General features: G+C 46.8%; 1 protein-coding gene across 1 annotated transcript in view; it reads right to left on the bottom strand.

Moving 5' to 3' along the window:
- Positions 1–612: 612 nt before the first annotated feature.
- The window catches only part of SLC41A2 (solute carrier family 41 member 2), a 157,303-nt gene continuing 136,065 nt past the window's right edge, over positions 613–21,850 (bottom strand). The window contains exon 11 of the mRNA XM_073575130.1: positions 613–1,829. Within this exon, the coding sequence (XP_073431231.1) occupies positions 1,644–1,829 (186 nt within the window). The 3' untranslated portion in view covers positions 613–1,643. The remainder of the gene's footprint in view (positions 1,830–21,850) is intronic.

The following is a 21,850-nucleotide window of genomic DNA, read 5'->3' as shown; positions in this document are numbered from 1 at the left end:
TCCATCTAGTTTTCAGCCGCTTTTTCCCTCCGAAATAACTTATTTTTTGTCACATCTTAGGCTAGTTTCACATTAGCGCTTTTGAGCGCAGCGACGGCCTGCGCACGGCCGCCGCTAAACCCCGCCCCCTGCCGCGCCTCCGCCGGTAGCTCCGCCTACCGGCGCATGACGCTGCATGCGTCCCCTATCTTTATCACTGGGGGCGCAGGCCGTGCACAGTATGCGTTTGGCGGCGCATGCGCCTTTTTGACGGTGCGCCGAGCGCAACCAAACAGCAGCAGGTTGCGTTTGGCGCAGGTCGGCGCACCGTCAAAAGGACGCATGCGCCGCCAAACGCATACTACGCACGGTCTGCGCCCCCAGTGATAAAGATAGGGGACGCAGGACGCATGCAGAGTCATGCGCCGGTAGGCGGAGCTACCGGCTGAGGCGCGGCAGGGGGCGGGGCTTAGTGGCGGCCGTGCGCAGGCCGTCGCTGCGCTCAAAAGCGCTAGTGTGAAACTAGCCTTACTGTGGTCTGGGTTGTGGATCACACTTGCCAATGTAAGTCACCGCCTCTGTGAAAAACACGACTGTCATCTGGGCGCAGTCTGTATTTTGCTGTATAACAGGTAGAAATAAAGAATTTTTATTTTAAGAGAAAAACAGATGCTACAGGGATTGTAAAAACGGACACATGGTCCAAAAATGGGTCCAGTACACGGAAATAAAATGCAGACCGTTTATCAGATATGGGAAATATAACGGAGGCGTGAAGCCAGCCTATAGTAGATCTTTGAAAAGCCTAAATTAAAAAAAGTACCTTAACAAAATATTGTTCTGACTAGCGTCTCCTTTTCACATGGCACACGTGTTTTACTCCCACGTAAAGCCTATTATTTGACAATGACATAGTGGCACAGTGACAAATTAGTCAATACAATTCTCCTTGGCCTATGAGGCACTTCTGTAGGAAATACCCAACAAAACACTTCATTGGCAAATGCACCAATAATTGAATACTTATGTGTACAATACATACATATGACCTTGAAATATACTATCTTTTGCTTTTTATGTAGGAAGTAGCGACAGTTAACTACAATTTGGCAACCATTGAACAGATGCGAGAATGCCAGCCTTTATTCTCAATAGGTGGCATCTTCAAACATAGAAAAGTGAAGAGATCATTTCCACATGACATATCAGTTATACAATAAGTTACCTACAAGTGTAAAACTCAGAGTTAGCAACAAGAAAAACATTGGTACCATTGTTATGATTAACGCTACTAAGATCAGTCAAAATTTACATCAAAGAAAGAGAAAATAAGTACCGCAATAAAACCCAGAGGGAGCCCCAGAATAGTCCAAGCACATAACCAGTCTCTGGAAATTAATAACAACGCCATGAAACATGCAGAAGTAAAAAGGTAAAGTGCATTTAGCAAAATACGTAGCCCCCCTCCCCTTTCCTCTTCATCCTTAATATTAACATTAACGATTGGAAATGTGTAAAAATCCATAATAAAACCTCATCAAAACAAGATTTTCCACTCTGGTGGGTTTTGTATGGAATTGGATATCTCATGGAGGTCCCAGTCTTTCTCTTAAAGGGATAATTATGTAGGCACACAACGACGCTGAAGGTCCAGGATTCATGTGCTAGTCGCCAACATCGCTGTCTCTGTCCCCAATCAGCCAAAGGATATGGAAACTGATGGCAAGTAACGCAGTTCCTAAAAGATCTCCCAATGCCGTGAGATAGGGGATAGAAAAACTGTCTGGATCCTTTCCTTTCCTCCAAATGTGATGCACCATCCAGTCCGCGATCCACAGCAGAGCAAACACCTGAAAGAAACAAGGCATTGAGTGAGGAGGCAGTGACGGTGCGCTCCACGCCATCAGCGTACCTGTGGAGAGACACAGTACTAGTAAGGGGAGTCACGCGGGCGGCATACGTTAGGTACATGACTGGCCGTTTTGTCTGCACTTAGAACAACACTAGAAAAATGTTAAAATCCAAATAAATTAATAGAAACCATATACCAAAAATACGTCATTGCTGGACCACAAAGGAAAAGTCAAGTTTTCATGTAACACACAACTTCAATATAGAATATGTTTGAATATGAATAGATTTTGGATTGTTATTTTTCAGGATAATTTGCAGAGCAAAAACATCACAAAATTAGTTTATTGTTCACAATTAAAGATGTTTTATTGAGGAGATTTTTTTAATGCATAAAGCACTCTCTAAAAAAATAAAATGCTAATAAGAGCGTGACCTTCCTTTTACGTGAGCTGGACATTATGTTTATAAATCTTCCCAAGGCTGGGAGTCCATTAGTCGGGGCCTCGGTCCTGCTTGGCTCTTATTCACATTTACGTCACTTGGCATATGGAAAGTTTTTAATATTAGAGTTTAGGACTGTCCCAAACAGGGTCATCGTGATGAGTTGGGAAGGCTTTTATGTTTTTTTTTTTAATCAAAATAATGTTTTCGTTATTTTCACGCAATATTACTATTTATTTATTTACTGCAGGGTATTTGCCTATTTCATTTTTAGCGGGTTTTGTCTGTTTAGTGGCCAGTGTGAACACGAGCCTACACGTTGCATGTATGCCAACTTATATTCCAGTTCATTTCTTTCAGTTTTCTAAAAAAAATAAAATTATAAAAATTTTTAAAAAGTATTCAACCCGATCCCTGTCATTCCTCTTAAAACACAACCTGATTCTCCATTTGTCCCCGTGGTTCCACCTCTGGTCAGGACAGATAGCCAATTACTGAATATACAGAGAGTCCAACTCCTGCACCAGTCGTTAGATATGTGACAGCTGCAGCCAATCACAGACCTGTCTCGGCAGGAGGTGGGAGACCAGAGCAGTGTTATAGGAGGGGAGAGGAGGATTGGTAAGGTCATTGTTTTCTTTTTTTTTTTTAATAAATAAATAAAAATCCGTTGTGGAAAATCCACTCTGTATTACAGCTAACATAATTGTGGAGGAGTTTTTACGAAATTTCCCCCACACATTGAGGACAACCAGCTGCGCCCAATAGTCACTAGAATTTACATCATTGTACAATTATTGCAAAAAACTTCTCCAACTCATAACAGATGAATATTTCAGCTTCTGGCACACACACAGCTAAAAGTGCATCAGATTGTTTTAAGAGGTGAACTGCTAAATCTGGTGCATCTTGCAGTGGGATTTTGATCAAGGCTGACATATAAATTGCCAGTCTTGGTGGTTTCTGCCCTATACGTTTCCCACATACTCTTCATCCGTGAGCAAAAAGATTGGTCAATAATTAATGGATTTTAATTTCCCATCTTCTTTTCGAAGGGAAAGAAAATCCAAATAGAGCAGCAGCTGTTGTATTCTAGCAATCGATTGCGGTCTCATTATGATGTGTTGTTATCAGTGGGTTTAGTGCGCCGAGTCTCACCAGCAAATCAGAAGGTCATTGGAACTTCAGGAAGCGGAAGGCAAAACCAGTTTATTAGGAGACTTTAACCCTAATACTGTCTGTACTAACACATACCAAAAACTGGTTACAAAAATAATACCGTGGTTACTTGTCATTATGGAGCTGCTGATGTTTAATCAGGCCAATGCTAAGTGATCGGCTAGTCCGGGATGTGTAGCTGTCTGGTTAAGGCGATGGCAGTCTATCGGAGACCATTCTCTTTGGATACTGTGTTGTCACTCTAATTGTGCTGACTGTCCTAATTGGTATCCGTTCCTAGGCCTGGCGGCAGCTTTTCATGGTAAACATCTATCGTATGTTTTTCTTTTAATGCTGAATTAAATGGAAGTGTTCATTTAAAAAGGCCCAGTAAATAGCTATTTAAAGCGGTTTTCTGGCACCGTAGTATTGATGACCTAACCGTAGGATAGATGATTAACATCAGTTCGGTGAGAATCCAAAGAGCTGCTGTACCAGGCACAGCCAATACAAACTCCAAAACTTATACCCGGTGGTCCCAGCATTGTACAGAACACTTCTCGAATCGCAAATTATGGAGGCAACAGGAGTCGGACCTCCACCAATCTGACCCAGATTACCTATCATGGGGACATGAATATTAAAGTGCCGCAAAATGGGTTTACCTGCTGTGAGAATCGAGAAGACCTTATCCTCTGACCAAAGTTTGATTGACAACTTTTCAAGCCTTTCTTTATAACTCTCCTTACATACAATCGATAGGAAAAGCCTTTGCATCCTGACATTCCCCAACAGCAAAAAGCTTTTTATGAAAGTACTGACTCCCACCCTAGAAAGGTATAAACCTTCTTCTCTAACCTTGCGGTTTCACATAGGATGATGTATGAGATTTCACGGGTGCACTTTAAAAACGGTTAGTGAGAAGGAAGGTTTAGCACATTCGTGTTACCGGTGAATGGACTAGCAGAATACACTACTGATCCATCTTTAAATCAATCAAAAAGCTGTCAAAACCTGGTTCTGAGTATTGAGCCATATTGTTATCCCATTGTCCTTTTGTGTTGAGGCTCCACTACAGAAACTGTCCCAAAAACGTACACATCAAGTCGCTAAATTTACGTTCCTTTCTCAGTTTTAAACTTTCCATGTTGTAACTGAAATTCTGCTTATACGCAATGTCATATTTTACCTGTATAAGCACACGCTGCTTGGACACATAAGCCCCTTCATTGCGGGAACCCAATTCATTATGCATCCGCTAGGTGTGCTGACCTAAGTCCAAAAACAGCGAGTTTACCTTGGAGAACCTTCCCCGTAACGCTGACTCCAATATTTCTTCGAACTCTGACAAAGGGAAGCCTGTACACTGCTAGGCTACGTGCATGACGCTGCAATATGCCATGATCACAGACCCAGACTGTATGTGGTGTGCCTGTCTGGGGAATATATGACAGCATCGGTCATGAGACAAATGCTCTTAAGGGAACAGCGATGGTGCCCACTATTTTAACCCTTTGTGACAGGTTGAAGACATTGACATTTAAAGTGATGGCAATTTGGGTCATGAAGCTAAGCATCAGTGCCATGAGCCCTCGATCCCTGTTAGGTTAATCAAACAAATTACACATAAAAAAGTACTTAACCCGAGAGATTAAAGAGAACAATAAACAGGAGGGCATTTCGTTATTTCTCCAGTATTTAGACCTAGGACTATATAATTTTTTTTTAGCCATCCTACTCATTGTACAAAGGAGTACATAGGAGGCAAATGAATAACAATCAGTAGTGAAGGCTGATCAGCTGCAGTCTGCACTATTCACATCTGCTCTAACGGAAGACTGAAAGGCTGATTGGCTGCAGTGGTCACCTGCCGGAAGACAGTACCAAAATCACTGGAAAGGCTCTGGATCGGTATGAGTGTTTCTTTTTTTCATATGGATCACTTTCACAATTAAGGAAGGGTTGTCCATTAGTAAAAAGATGCTTATCTAAAATATTTGTATGTCCCTTCATGAATCACACTACAAATCTCTACATGGTATTTTTTGCCAACAAGATTAGCAAAAGCAGTGCCAAGCACTTTGTCTCAATGTTGGAGGAATTGTGGACGGGATAGCGATATTTAAATGTTCACCTAAATTAGCAACATTTTGGAAAGAAGCATTGTCGCTCATTAACCAGCTTCCAAAGGAAGATAGAACCATAACTCCATAGTTTTAAACCTATATTAATCCACTTATTTTTGGTTCTCAAAAAGTCACTCGCAACTTTATGGAAGAAACCAAATGGTGACCAGTAGAAGCGCTACTGCAGCGCGAAATGGCTGTCGTCCATTCCACTCCTGCTCCCATCCTCCCTACGCCGATGTTTTAAAGTATTGGAATAAAGAAGCTTTTTAACAGGTGAGTGCCATCCGTTCCTTTCAATTTTTGTATTCATTGTGGCTATTTTCCTTGGAGTGGCACCCCGGCTGACGGAGCACTTACTGCTGTATACATGCTTGCAGCACTAGTTCACGCAATTACCTGTGCACTGAGTGAGCTTCCCCGCTGTGCGGATTAACACTTTGTTGGAAATGTTCCTAAAGTATCGGACATTCTTCAGAAGATGTCACTTCATAAAACCTACGAATAGTCCCACACCTTAGCAAATAATACTCTTGAAAAATTAAAAAAAAGTGGGAACTGTGGGAAATTAGCTATCCATAGTCTGACTGGTAATAATTCTCTACAATATGAAGAACTAATAGTATTAAGATACCATTAAATGTCTTAGAAATGTTAAAATATCCCCCATTTCATTATTTTAATGTTCACTTATGTAATGGTATGATTGCCAAATAATGTGTATTACGCTGCTTGTTGTTATAGGTATGGTATAGCTACGTAAGTAGGTTCTCCCTTTCCCCTTATTTCCCTTTCATACCTCAACTCACCTTATTAAAGTATTTCTTACCTCTCGCCTCCACCATTCATATATCCTTGTTAATATTTAAAACTAATAAAAAATGATTGAAACAAAAAAAAAGAGAGAGTTTTAACAGCTAGCCCCCAATCTCCTGTACTGTATCTCCAACTGTGGAGGGTGAAATGTAATGCTTCATCAAATAATACTTCTTGGTACACAAACTGTTAACAGGCACAATCCTCAAGGTGAAAGGGTTAATAACCCAAGTAAGAGTAAGGCTTGGAGAGCAAAGATCTTCTGCAGTCAAGATGTTGGCATATCCAGTGCATTAGAACAAGGGGCGATGATGGATCGTTTCTATTCTAGAGAACCCTGTAAATCAGCTTTGGAACACAAACTGCCTTAGCAACAATATACCTATCAATAAAATCAATGCCGCACACTCCGCAGCTTCAATAATCTGTGAAGGCGATTATACTCACGACTCGACGCGCGCCCTGCACTTTATTGATGTCACTTTGTAAAATGTGGAATTTAATATTAATTGATGCGGCCTGACAGAGTTCAGCGGCCATCTGTAACAACACAGCCGTCTAGGAGATAAACACGCTGCCTACCCAAGGATAATGCTGGGATAGATAAAGACATTGAGGGGTTCTACCGCTAGACAGTTCTTTGCTGATCCTTATAGTTTGCCTGGCATACAGATTTTTTCTACGGAGTTTTCACCAAATAAGTAAAATGCCATCGCTGATTTTTGAAGGAAAAAATTGTAGAGTAAAAATATTTATCTTCAATTAAAGGGAATCTGTCAGCAGGTTTATGTTATTTAATCTAAGAGCAGCATAATGTTGGGGAAGAAGCACTGATTCCAGGGAAGTGTCTCTTATTAGGCTGTGTGCTGTACTTTCAACACAGTGTTTTATCTGTAAGAGATTATCACTGCAAGACTTAAGGGCCTGTCACACTAAGCGATATCGCTAGCAATATCGCTATAACGTCACTGGCTTTGTGACGTTATAGCGATATTGCTAGCGACATCGCTATGTCTGATACTTACCTCTGACCGGCTCCCCCGCTGGTTATCGCTGATCGCACGAGAACGTCCTGGACTGTTTCTTGTCGTCAGATTCCTGCTGGGGCTTCCTGTGGCGACGCGTGGATGCGGGCGGGAGGACGTCAGGATCGCCTCGTCTGACAGGTAAGTAGCGACCCCCGACCCCTGCTATGTCGCTGGTGACATCTGTCTGTGTGGCAGCTCACTAGCGACCACTTAGCGATGCACCAGCGATCCTATCGCTGGTCGGGATCGCTGGTGCATCGCTAAGTGTGACAGTACCATAAGTCTCACGTGCTGGCTAGTCCAGCTTATCTGTGTCACCCCGCCTTCACCCCTGATTGGCAGCTTGCACAATATGCACACAAGAGGCTGCCAATCAAATTTATGGGCGGGGTTATATACAGCTCAGCATCCTGACCACTGCTACATCTACAAGAATTAAACCAGGGAAACTACGCAAAGGAGTCCAGTAAGTGACACGTTAATGAAATCTGTGTCTCATTCCCTATACTGTGCTGCTCTCGGATTACATACCAAAAACCTGCTGACGGATTCCCTTTAAAAGTTGCTGATTACTGTATTGATAATATAGGGCTTATAGTATCAGGCTGTTAAAAATATATTTTGTATCATTTTTTATAAATGATTTTCTAAGGATACAATATGCAGCTATTTATTTTGAAAAAAATTCTGTGGGAGCATGGTAGGAAAGCAATGTCTGAATTTCATTTGTTCATTTTCATAGATTTTTTTATTTATTATTACTTTTGTCAGATTTAAGTTATTTCTGTTGTTAAACGAGGGGTACCAACAATTTTGACCACATATGTATACAATAGCTTGCCTGCACAGTGCCATTCACATGTACTGGCCATAGTTGGGTACTGCAGATCAGACCCAATTCTTTGAACAGGGAATAAATCACCATGGAATAAGTACAGAATAGAGGAAATCTTTTGGTGAGAACTATCCCTAGTAAAAGACATAGGACCTGGATCTACTGTTGGGATATACTAGGAGGTAATTGATGGAGTATTTTTTTCCACACACAATATAAAGGGGTTCTCAAACACCACCACAACAGGGCATCGCCTACATCAAGAAGAAAGAAGGTACAATCATCATCACAGACAGTGATCTTTACTGTAAGAGCAGTGGGATTACCAAACGCTCTGCCACATTATGTAATGGTTGATTCAATATGAGGAGGGCCTGGATGCCTTTCTTGAAAAATATAATGTTACAAACTAGGTTTTCTGAGGAGACAGAAATCCAATGAACTTGCCTGATTGTTGTATGTGGAGTACAGAAGGAATATTTCCTCTTAGGCTAGGGTCACGCCAGCGTATTCTCTCTCATCCCAGAGAATCGAGCTGATTATAACTCGTACTAATCACACACTGATCGGAGCTTGGTCAGAGTGTGATCACAGTGTGAGTCAATCCTCTCGGATGAGGAGATGGTAAAAAAAATTCTTTATTCTGTCGGTCCGTGAAAATCAGACTGCACTCAGATGTCATTCAAGCGCAGTCCTATGTTTTCCACAGACTCATTAACTTGGGCATGCTGCAATTTTTTCCTAGTACCGGCTCGGTCCAAGGATAAAACTGGACTTGCAATCGATTCCATAGAATAAAACTGGTCATAGTGCAAACCGATGTTTTGTTGGATCACACTCGGACCGAAAATACAGCCATGTGCACGAACTCTAATATGGGGCAATTAGCATTGGATAACATGTTAGGCTATAGGTTGAATTCGATGGACTTGTGTCTGAGGCTAGTTTCACACTAGCGCTTTTGAGCGCAGCGACGGCCTGCGCACGGCCGCCACTAAGCCCCGCCCCCTGATGCGCCTCCGCCGGTAGCTCCGCCTACCGGCGCATGACGCTGCATGCGTCCTGCGTCCCCTATATTTATCACTGGGGGTGCAGGCCGTGCGCAGTATGCGTTTGGCGGCGCATGCGTCCTTTTGACGGTGCGCCGACCTGCGCCAAACGCAACCTGCTGCAGTTTGGTTGCGCTCGGTGCACCGTCAAAAAGGCGCATGCGCCGCCAAACGCATACTGCGCACGGCCTGCGCCCCCAGTGATAAAGATAGGGGACGCAGGACGCATGCAGCGTCATGCGCCGGTAGGCGGAGCTACCGGCGGAGGCGCGGCAGGGGGCGGGGCTTAGTGGCGGCCGTGCGCAGGCCGTCACTGCCCTCAAAAGCGCTAGTGTGAAACTAGCCTTATCTCAACCTTAAAATTATGAAACTATGAATACAAAAAAATATAATGACTTTATCAACCTGAGTGGGCCAACACAAGACTAAAAGGGCAAGGGGACCATAAGGTATATCAAATGGTGTATCTACCGTATTTTCTGGCGTATAAGATGACTTTGTAACCCCTGAAAATCTTCTCAAACGTCGGGGGCTCGTCTTATACGCCAGGTGTCGTCTTATCGGGCGGGTGCGGAGCAATCTGCGGTTGCCGCATATGGTGGGGGGAGCGGTCCCGAGGTGAGAGGGTGCCTCACCGGAAAAGTGTAAGGCTGAGTTCACACGTCATGGTTCTATGGGATTCCGCAATGCTGTGCTAATGCTGCGGTTTTTCCCGCGGCGGAATCGCTTTGCGGTAAAAAACGCAGCATGCTCATTAATTTAGCGGAATCGCGGCGATCCCGCACCCAAAGGATTGCATTGTTCCACTTACTTCCCGCATGTGGCTGTGCACACCATGCGAAAAGTAAGCAGAACATTTGCGGATGGTACCCACGGTTCGGAGGAGAGGCGACTGTCCTCCGGGCTTTGGGTACCATATCCCTGTAAAAAATAGAATTAAAATAAAAAATATTGTTATTCTCACCTTCCGATGTCCCGCGCAGCCGGGAGCGCAACGTCTCGCGGTCATTCGCGCAAAGGATTACTGGGACCGGGAGCGTGGAGAGAGGCGGGAAGACTGCGCGGGACGCCGGAAGGTGAGAATAACAATATTTTTTTTTATTATTTTTTACATCCTATCTTTTACTACTGATGCTGCATAGGCAGTCTCAGTAGTAAAAAGTTGGTCACACTCGTCAAACATAGTGTTTGACGAGTGTGACCAACCTGTCAATCAGTTCTCCAAGCGATGCTCCAGATCGCTTGGAAAATGCTAGCATTCTGCAAGCTAATTACGCTTGCAAATCGCTAGTTTTTCAGCGGGAAAATAGCGGGAATTTAAAATGCGATTTTCCCACGGAATGGAATTCCGGAATTCTCACGGTAACTTCCGCGAGAGTTCCGCTACATGTGCACATAGCCTAAGAGAAGCAAGTGCAGGCTTTCGGGACGCTCAGGGTATGGAAAAAAAAGAGTCAGGGTTAGGCTTAGTAATGTAGAGGCGTCTATAACACACCTATCCATTACTAATCCTATAGTCACATTGTAAGAAAACACAGACACCCAGATAAAGTCCTTTAATTGAAAGAATAACACAGACTCCTTTAATAATCTCAATTAAACCATACTTACAACCTCGCCTAATTCCACCGAGGCCCTCAATCTCCTGTAGGAAATCAAAAATCAAAAAACAATATACCATACCTGTCTGTTGTTCTGTCCCACGCCATAATCCATGTCTGGGGGAAAAACAGTTTTCGACCTGGACGGTGCCAAGATGTGTCGAACGCAACATGTTGCATTTTGTTGCGGTCACTGCAGCAGCAAAAAGATGCATGCGGATGCATCCGCATACATCCGCATGGCCTGCGTACCCAATGTTAAAGATAGGTACGCAGGCCACATGCAGACGTAGGAGGAGCTGAACGGAGGTGTGGCAGTGGGCGGAGCTTCACGGAGGAACTACGCAGCCCTCCGCAGCTCTGACAACCGCAAATGTGAAATTAGCGTTAGTCACATTAAGGCTACTTTCACACATCAGGTTTTCGGCGTCAGGCGCGATCCGACGTAGTGGCGGAATGCCGGATCCGGCAAATGTTTTGTAAAACCTGATGTGCCGGATCCGGTTTTCTGCCGGATCCATCTTGTTCTTGACAGACAAAACCGGATCCGTCTCATCCGGTTCATCCGTTTTTATACGGATTACGCCGGATCTGGTTTTTAAAATTGACCCTTGTGGCCTTCCGAACGGGATTGGCTACTGGAAAACTATATATAGCATGTTCCTACAGCCCTTCTTTGACAGGTTGTAGAGGAGAAAGTGCAGGTTGGAGAGAAGAGCAAGTTACTGGCGAAGATGGATGTTGTCATTGGAAATATTACCACTAGAAGTTCTGTGACGGTTTCAGTAATGAGGGACAATTTTGCACTATACTTTGTCACCTCAAGGCAGAGTACTGGCAGGATGACAGAGTGTGAAAGATTTGTGCCCTAACCAAACTTGTGTACCTTCTGGACCAACAGTATATACCTTTGCCAACCAAAGTTGGCTATCTTGTCATGGTCTCTATTTTTAGCTTTAGGCCACAGGTGTGTACCTGGTTGTGTTTTATGCAAAGTATTTCACCTTTTAACAAAAGTTGTGTACATTGTTAGGAAATCACCAACAATAAACACAACTTTTCAGGTGAAATACTTTGCTTCAAACACAACCAGGAACACAACTGTGGCAAAAAGCTAAAATTTACCCACAGTTATATACCTGGTTTTGAATACCTTTTTACCTTTTAAATACCCTGTATTTAACCTTTTTTAAACATATTTCGCCGCAGAAAGAAATGACAGACAACCAGTGTAAACAATAATTTAACTTTTATTTAAAATATTTTTTTTTGTGTAAACTGTTTTTAAAGTTAAAAAAACTTTTTTAATAAAGGTTTGAAACCAACCAAATGGGCATTTTTATTACAAAAAAAAATTATAACTCGGTGTAGTGTGGGGTGGAAATACTGCTGGAGGGGCTGCGGGACACTTCGACAATGGGAGTGTGGAGAGAGGACTGGGATCGTGGTGGGGAAGGAACAGTTAGTGGTGATGGTGTGGAAAAAGCTACAGAATGGGTGGACATGTGGGAGGCAGAAGAGGTGGTGGGTGGTGGAGTGGAGGGTTGGGCAGGGACTGTAGGAGCAGATGATGTTGATGGAAAGTTGTATGGGGAAGGAGTTTGGTACGGGGAAGGAGTTTGGTACGGGGAAGGAGTTTGGTACGGGGAAGGAGTTTGGTACGGGGAAGGAGTTTGGTACGGGGAAGGAGTTTGGTACGGGGAAGGAGTTTGGTACGGGGCAGGTTGCTGGAAGTGGGGAGATGTCTGGTACTGGGGAGGTTGCTGGTACTGGGAAGGTTGCTGGTACTGGTGAGGTTGCTGGTATGTAATAGGAGGGGGAGGATGGAAAGTGGCTGGAGGGGGTGCAGATGTAATAGGAGGGGGAGGATGGAAAGTGGCTGGAGGGGGTGCAGATGTAATAGGAGGGGAGGATGGAAAGTGGCTGGAGGGGGTGCAGATGTAATAGGAGGGGGAGGATGGAAAGTGGCTGGAGGGGGTGCAGGTGGAGGAACTACAGTGGTGGGAGGTGGAGGTTGGGAGGTAACCTGCTGTAGAGCACCGTGGCACGAATGCATTACATGCATCTGCTGGGTAGGAGATAGTGTTGCCATGCGCTCCACAACAGACCTGAAAAAGGTGTGGTTTGGCGAAGATCTTGCTTCTGAATGCATGGTTTGCAGAAGTGTCTTCACCTCCAGAATGCTGGAGTTGATCTGCTGAAAGCCTGCGGAGATTTGCTCTGACAAGACTTTTAGACAGTTCTGGAAAGATGCATTCAGATGCAAGAACTCTGGCGCATAAGTCTTTTCCTGACCCCTCTGCCGCCCAGTACCCACAGGTGTACTAGAGGTGGCAGGGGCAGAAGGGTGGGGTAAAGGGAAAGCGATCTCCTCACCAGCAGCTTCATGTAATATAGGCGGCCACGATGCTCCTGTGCTGGTGGATGGGACAGATGGGTCGAATGTGTGGGAAGGCTGGGAAGGTGCAGATGTACCGGGGCGGTCGAAGTGTCCCTCGGTGCCGGTCTCCTCAGGGATCGCCTCAGAAGGGTCCAATCGTGCAGGCTCCCGAGTGCTGCTCACCGTGCTGTGGAATAAAGAGAAAAAAAAACAATTAAAATACTGACATGGTATGGCCCTGGCTGAAAAAAAAAAGTTACATCTAACATTTTTTTTCACATGTGGTGTGTAATATTTACCTTCTAGTGACCATTGTTTCCCGGAGGAACGACAGGGCTTGTGCGTACTTGTACTTGCTCCTGCGTCCTCCAGATCCACTCGGGGCCCGCATCTCTTTATTGAACTCCTTCTTGAAACGATCCCTCACAGACCGCCACCGATTCACAATTCTGTTCCCTGAAACGAGAAAGGAGTGGTTAGTATACAACATCAGTGTTTCCCAAACTCCAGTCCTCATGGTCCCCAGGGGTCATGTTTTCAGGATTTCCATAGTAAATAGAAATCCTGAACACATGATCCGTGGGGACCACGAGGACTGGAGTTCGGGAAACACTGGTTTACATCAAGCAACCGGTACTGTATATACTTACGCTCTTTAATCTGGGCCCGAACATCGAGGTCCTCCCAGCGGCCCACAAGGAGCGAACAGATTTCCTCCCAGAGTCGTCGGGTGACGATAAGGTCAGCGTGGCGGCGGTCAGCCATATTCCAGAGCGGCTCCCTTTCTCTGACGAGATCGATGAGGTGGTCCACATCGAGTCCTCCATCCTCACCGTCAGAGTCGGGAGCACGCTGTGAAGGCTGTTAAAGAAAAAGACAAAAATAACATAATTAGCCTCCACAAAAGAAATGAAATAAAAAGTGCAAAAAAACAAAGCAAAAATATTTATACTTACACGCTGGTGACCGCCGCGTTGCTGTCGCCGACGACCCTGGGAGGCACTGCGAGGACCTCTTGGCCAAGCACCAGATTGGGAAGACTAGAGAAGAAAACAAAAAATGTTATGTCTTTGGATGTAGGCATTTGTTTGCTGTGTGTGGTCTGCAGAACATTGTTTTCTATGTGTTGTGTGTAGTGTGATGTTGTGTTTCTGCGTTTGATGCAAAAAACTTACCAATTGTGAGCCCACTCCAGGTGTCTGTCCACCCCTTCCTTCTTCTTCTGGGAGCTCCTCTTCATCTTGTGAATCCTGTTTTGAAATAAAAGGCAATGAATAGACATATATTACAGAGATGATGGATTTTGGAAATAAAAACTTACCGTCAAACGCTGACGATGCGAGGGAGGGCTCCCAGAAGATGATGTGCTGTCTTCCTGGTGGCCACACTCCATGCCTGTGGGTGGTGTTCCAGCTGCTGCCATTGCTGCTGCTGCTGCATCTATTGGGCGGCTGTTGAATAAAGAGAAACAAAGGGCCAATGAATATCTTGATATTCAATAGCCCTAGTTTGGAGGAATGGGGGATTTGATAATTACCGTCTCTCATCTGCTGCTGGCCTCCCCTCCTCAGCATGTTCCATTTGCTGCTCCATTTGGGGTGGTGGTGGTGCTGATGGTGCTGCAGTGGTCTCCTGCCTTCTCCTGCTGCGCTTGGTTGCTTTCTTGGGTGGCATGTTGGGTGTGGCTGTGGGTCCCACTGTCTTGCTTTTATATATGTCTTGTGGGCAGAGCTACTGAGCATGCTCAGACCAAAAAAACCGGATCCGGCCACCGGATCCGGCTTTCGCCGGATCAGGCGCATTGCGGCGCTCATAGGCTTTCATTGTGTGAAAAAGCCGGACGCGCCGGATCCGGCGTGTCCGGCTTTTTCGCCGGAGACAAAAAACGTTACAGTAGCCGTTTTTTCCAGACACATTGCCGGATCCGGCGAAAACCGGATGAAACGCATGGCCATCCGGCGCGATCCGGCGCAAATGCAAGTCAATGGGGGGGAAACCGGATCCGGCATTGCATTTCGCCGGATCCAGTTTCTGTCAAAAGCGCCGGATCGCACCTGACGGCGAAAACCTGATGTGTGAAAGAGGCCTAATTCACTAAAAGAGTAAGTGTGGCTACACACCAGAAATGTCAGAGTGGGACAAACGAGTCAGAAGGAGGCAAAGTGGGGCAAACTTGTCAGAGTGGGGCAAACCAGGCATCAGAGTGGGGCAAACATGCCAGAATGCGTCAAGAGTGGGGCAAACGTGTCAGAAGGGGGGCAAAGTGGAGTAAACTTGTCAGAGTGGGGCAAACCAGGCATCAGAGTGGGGCAAACATGCCAGAATGCGTCAAGAGTGGGGCAAACGTGTCAGAAGGGGGGCAAAGTGGAGTAAACTTGTCAGAGAGGGGCTAACCAGGCATCAGAGTGGCAAACGCGTCACAGTGGGGCACACTATGGCAAACTAGAGATTACTACAAAGAAGATATGCCTTGATAATGCCTTCTCTGTCTCTTCCAGCTCAGAGTCACTAGTTACCGGCATTAGATTTACATCATTCTTGTTTATTAATCACTGATGACATATCTGCTATATAACTCTGGTTTACCCCAATATCTAAACACTAATAATTACAAATGTAAAAAGGATAATAAAAAATAATACAGGGAAAGGGTCTTTCTTCTGCAAATAATTTGTGGCGCTGCAGCCCATGCATATTGAGCAGACCACTAAACAAGCGCTGTCAGATTCATACACTGTGAGGTTACTTTCCCAGAGAAAAGGGAAATAAAATATTGAATGCTAAACAAGATAAAGGGCGCAGCAGTCCAGGTGTGTCTCATGAATAATAAAGCTTACCCGTCTCTGCAGACTGATATGAGTGCTACAGTACTTAGTGTGCCCAAGTGAAACATCTCCAGCCTCCAGATCAGAAACTACTCGCTTTCCTAGCTGAAAACCATGGGAGAATGCAAAGCTTCTTGCTGCTGACAAGAATGGGCTCACTGCCTTTAAAACCTCCTCCAGTTTTCGGCTAATGTAAAATATTTAAAATGCATCTAGATATGAGGTGTGAAGGCAGATTTTATCAGTGCCACACTCAGATTCTTTTTATAAATGTATTCTTAAAGAGTTAAAGGGGTTTTCCCATCTCCAAGATCCTATCCCAATATGTAGAAGGTGAAATAATAATAATTTTAGCAAATACCTCAAATTAGAAATGTACTATAGTTCTTCTGATTTGCTAAGTCACTAACCCTTGTGCAGGGCATTGCAGTAACTTAGGTATCCGTGGTTATGACTGTAGCGGGATAGGCCCTTGGGAAGCCTTCATGTAATGTGTACTCTGTGAACTGTAATGTTAAGTATGATGGCCACAAGATGGCAATAACGTTGTTCTAGTCTGCCCAGCAACAGACAGTGAATGGGGTAAGATAGGTCCAGAGTTTAGCCCAGAGAGGTGGGGGCTGTACAGCAGCATCAGACAGGACTTCCTGGTAGTTAGAAAGAGCCCGGAGTGTTCAGAGTAAGACCTTCGGTCTAGTGTGAACGGTGCTACATGCAGTGGGTGTCCCCGTGGCAAGAGAGGAACTACAGGAGCAGATAGAAAGAGCCTGTAGTAGAAGAGATAGCAAATAAGAGAAGGGAGTAGCAGTCTGAAATGGGGGAAGAAAGTGAAAGAATATCGGGGCCTGGGGCAGGACGCCTAACAGGATGGTATGGAGTCTTCGTTATAGAGGTAACGGAACGGGTCAGTAGCGTTACACCTCTATCCGTGCAGTCTCCACAGAGGAAAGGGGTCAGTAGCGTTACACCTCTATCCGTGCAGTCTCCACAGAGGAAAGGGGTCAGTAGCGGTACACCTCTACCCGTGCAGTCTCCACAGAGGAAAGAGGTCAGTAGCGTTACACCTCTACCCGTGCAGTCTCCACAGAGGAAAGAGGTCAGTAGCGTTACACCTCTACCCATGCAGTCTCCACAGAGGAAAGGGGACAGTAGCGTTACACCTCTACCCGTGCAGTCTCCACAGAGGAAAGGGGTCAGTAGCGGTACACCTCTACCCGTGCAGTCTCCACAGAGGAAAGGGGTCAGTAGCGGTACACCTCTACCCGTGCAGTCTCCACAGAGGAAAGGGGTCAGTAGCGGTACACCTCTACCTGTGCAGTCTCCACAGAGGAAAGGGGTCAGTAGCGGTACACCTCTAGCCATGCATTCTACACAGATGAAAGGGGTCAGTAGCGTGACACCTCTAACCATGAATTCTCCACAGAGGAAAGGGTCAGTAGCGGTACACCTCTAACCATGCATTCTCCACAGAGGAAAGGGGTCAGTAGCGTGACACCTCTAGCCATGCATTCTCCACAGAGGAAAGGGGTCAGTAGCGGTACACCTCTACCCGTGCAGTCTCCACAGAGGAAAGGGGTCAGTAGCGTGACACCTCTAACCATGAATTCTCCACAGAGGAAAGGGGTCAGTAGCGGTACACCTCTAACCGTGCAGTCTCCACAGAGGAAAGGGGTCAGTAGCGGTACACCTCTAACCGTGCAGTCTCCACAGAGGAAAGGGGTCAGTAGCGTGACGCCTCTAACCATGAATTCTCCACAGAGGAAAGGGGTCAGTAGCATGACACCTCTAACCATGAATTCTCCACAGAGGAAAGGGGTCAGTAGCGTTACACCTCTACCCGTGCAGTCTCCACAGAGGAAATGGGTCAGTAGCGGTACACCTCTACCCGTGCAGTCTCCACAGAGGAAAGGGGTCAGTAGCGTTACACCTCTACCCGTGAATTCTACACAGAGCAAAGGGATCAGTAGCGTGACACCTCTACCCGTGAATTCTCCACAGAGGAAAGGGGTCATAGCGTTACACCTCTACCCGTGAATTCTCCACAGAGGAAAGGGGTCAGTAGCGTGACACCTCTACCCGTGCAGTCTCCACAGAGGAAAGGGGTCAGTAGCGGTACACCTCTAACCGTGAATTCTACACAGAGCAAAGGGGTCAGTAGCGGTACACCTCTACCCGTGAATTCTACACAGAGCAAAGGGATCAGTAGCGTGACACCTCTACCCGTGCAGTCTCCACAGAGGAAAGGGGTCAGTAGCGTGACACCTCTAACCATGAATTCTCCACAGAGGAAAGGGGTCAGTAGCGTGACACCTCTAACCATGAATTCTCCACAGAGGAAAGGGGTCAGTAGCGTTACACCTCTACCCGTGCAGTCTCCACAGAGGAAAGGGGTCAGTAGCGGTACACCTCTACCTGTGCAGTCTCCACAGAGGAAAGGGGTCAGTAGCGGTACACCTCTAACCGTGCAGTCTCCACAGAGGAAAGGGGTCAGTAGCGTGACACCTCTAACCATGAATTCTCCACAGAGGAAAGGGGTCAGTAGCGTGACACCTCTAACCATGAATTCTCCACAGAGGAAAGGGGTCAGTAGCGTTACACCTCTACCCGTGCAGTCTCCACAGAGGAAATGGGTCAGTAGCGGTACACCTCTACCCGTGCAGTCTCCACAGAGGAAAGGGGTCAGTAGCGTTACACCTCTACCCGTGAATTCTACACAGAGCAAAGGGATCAGTAGCGTGACACCTCTACCCGTGCAGTCTCCACAGAGGAAAGGGGTCAGTAGCGGTACACCTCTAGCCATGCATTCTACACAGAGGAAAGGGGTCAGTAGCGGTACACCTCTAGCCATGCATTCTACACAGAGGAAAGGGGTCAGTAACGTTACACCTCTACCTGTGCAGTCTCCACAGAGGAAAGGGGACAGTAGCGGTACACCTCTAGCCATGCATTCTACACAGAGGAAAGGGGTCAGTAGCGTTACACCTCTACCTGTGCAGTCTCCACAGAGGAAAGGGGACAGTAGCGGTACACCTCTAGCCATGCATTCTACACAGAGGAAAGGGGTCAGTAGCGTTACACCTCTACCCGTGCAGTCTCCACAGAGGAAAGGGGTCAGTAGCGGTACACCTCTAGCCATGCATTCTACACAGAGGAAAGGGGTCAGTAGCGTTACACCTCTACCCATGCAGTCTCCACAGAGGAAAGGGGTCAGTAGCGGTACACCTCTAGCCATGCATTCTACACAGAGGAAAGGGGTCAGTAGCGGTACACCTCTGCCTGTGCAGTCTCCACAGAGGAAAGGGGTCAGTAGCGGTACACCTCTACCCGTGAATTCTCCACAGAGGAAAGGGGTCAGTAGCGTTACACCTCTACCCGTGAATTCTACACAGAGCAAAGGGATCAGTAGCGTTACACCTCTACCCGTGCAGTCTCCACAGAGGAAAGGGGTCAGTAGCGGTACACCTCTAGCCATGCATTCTACACAGAGGAAAGGGGTCAGTAGCGGTACACCTCTACCTGTGCAGTCTCCACAGAGGAAAGGGGACAGTAGCGGTACACCTCTACCGGTGCAGTCTCCACAGAGGAAAGGGGTCAGTAGCGGTACACCTCTACCCGTGAATTCTCCACAGAGGAAAGGGGTCAGTAGCGTTACACCTCTACCCGTGAATTCTACACAGAGCAAAGGGATCAGTAGCGTTACACCTCTACCCGTGCAGTCTCCACAGAGGAAAAGGGTCAGTAGCGGTACACCTCTAGCCATGCATTCTACACAGAGGAAAGGGGTCAGTAGAGGTACACCTCTACCTGTGCAGTCTCCACAGAGGAAAGGGGTCAGTAGCGGTACACCTCTACCCGTGAATTCTCCACAGAGGAAAGGGGTCAGTAGCGTTACACCTCTACCCGTGAATTCTACACAGAGCAAAGGGATCAGTAGCGTTACACCTCTACCCGTGCAGTCTCCACAGAGGAAAGGGGTCAGTAGCGGTACACCTCTAGCTATGCATTCTACACAGAGGAAAGGGGTCAGTAGCGGTACACCTCTACCTGTGCAGTCTCCACAGAGGAAAGGGGACAGTAGTGGTACACCTCTACCTGTGCAGTCTCCACAGAGGAAAGGGGTCAGTAGCGGTACACCTCTACCCGTGAATTCTCCACAGAGGAAAGGGGTCAGTAGCGTTACACCTCTACCCGTGAATTCTACACAAAGCAAAGGGATCAGTAGCGTTACACCTCTACCCGTGCAGTCTCCACAGAGGAAAGGGGTCAGTAGCGGTACACCTCTAGCCATGCATTCTACACAGAGGAAAGGGGTCAGTAGCGGTACACCTCTACCTGTGCAGTCTCCACAGAGGAAAGGGGTCAGTAGCGGTACACCTCTACCCGTGAATTCTCCACAGAGGAAAGGGGTCAGTAGCGTTACACCTCTACCCGTGAATTCTACACAGAGCAAAGGGATCAGTAGCGTTACACCTCTACCCGTGCAGTCTCCACAGAGGAAAGGGGTCAGTAGCGGTACACCTCTAGCCATGCATTCTACACAGAGGAAAGGGGTCAGTAGCGGTACACCTCTACCTGTGCAGTCTCCACAGAGGAAAGGGGTCAGTAGCGGTACACCTCTACCCGTGCAGTCTCCACAGAGGAAAGGGGTCAGTAGCGTTACACCTCTAACCGTGAATTCTACACAGAGCAAAGGGGTCAGTAGCGGTACACCTCTACCCGTGAATTTTACACAGAGCAAAGGGATCAGTAGCGTGACACCTCTACCCGTGCAGTCTCCACAGAGGAAAGGGGTCAGTAGCGGTACACCTCTAGCCATGGATTCTACACAGAGGAAAGGGGTCAGTAGCGGTACACCTCTACCTGTGCAGTCTCCACAGAGGAAAGGGGTTAGTAGCGTGACACCTCTACCCGTGCATTCTCCACAGAGGAAAGGGGTTAGTAGCGGTACACCTCTACCCATGAATTCTACACAGAGGAAAGGGGTCAGTAGCGGTACACCTCTACTCATGCATTCTCCACAGGGGAAAGGGTCAGTAGCGTTACACCTCTACCCATGCATTCTCCACAGGGGAAAGGGTCAGTAGCGTTACACCTCTACCCATGCATTCTCCACAGGGGAAAGGGGTCAGTAGCGGTACACCTCTAACCATGAATTCTACACAGAGGAAAGGGGTCAGTAGCGGTACACCTCTAACCATGAACTCTACACAGAGGAAAGGGGTCAGTAGCAGTACACCTCTACCCATGCATTCTCCACAGGGGAAAGGGTCAGTAGCGGTACACCTCTAACCATGAATTCTCCACAGGGGAAAGGGTCAGTAGCGGTACACCTCTAACCATGAACTCTACACAGAGGAAAGGGGTCAGTAGCGGTACACCTCTAATAATGAATTCTATACAGAGGAAAGGGGTCAGTAGCGGTACACCTCTAACCATGAACTCTACACTGTGCGGCAGAACAGGACAGGCGGTGCGGCAGAACAGGACAGGCGGAGCGGCAGAACAGGACAGGCGGAGCGGCAGAACAGGACAGGCGGAGCGGCAGAACAGGACAGGCGGAGCGGCAGAACAGGACAGGCGGAGCGGCAGAACAGGACAGGTGGTGCGGCAGAATAGGACAGGCGGTGCGGCAGAACAGGACAGGCGGTGCGGCAGAATAGGACAGGCGGTGAGGCAGAATAGGACAGGCGGTGAGGCAGAATAGGACAGGCGGTGAGGCAGAATAGGACAGGCGGTGAGGCAGAATAGGACAGGCGGT

This window comes from Dendrobates tinctorius, unplaced genomic scaffold (genome assembly GCF_039654945.1).
Source record: "Dendrobates tinctorius isolate UK_male_01 unplaced genomic scaffold, ASM3965494v1 ptg000043l, whole genome shotgun sequence".
Taxonomy (NCBI): Eukaryota; Metazoa; Chordata; class Amphibia; order Anura; family Dendrobatidae; genus Dendrobates; species Dendrobates tinctorius.
The sequence above is the reverse complement of the archived record's forward strand: the minus strand, read 5'-3'. Positions and strand labels throughout refer to the sequence as shown.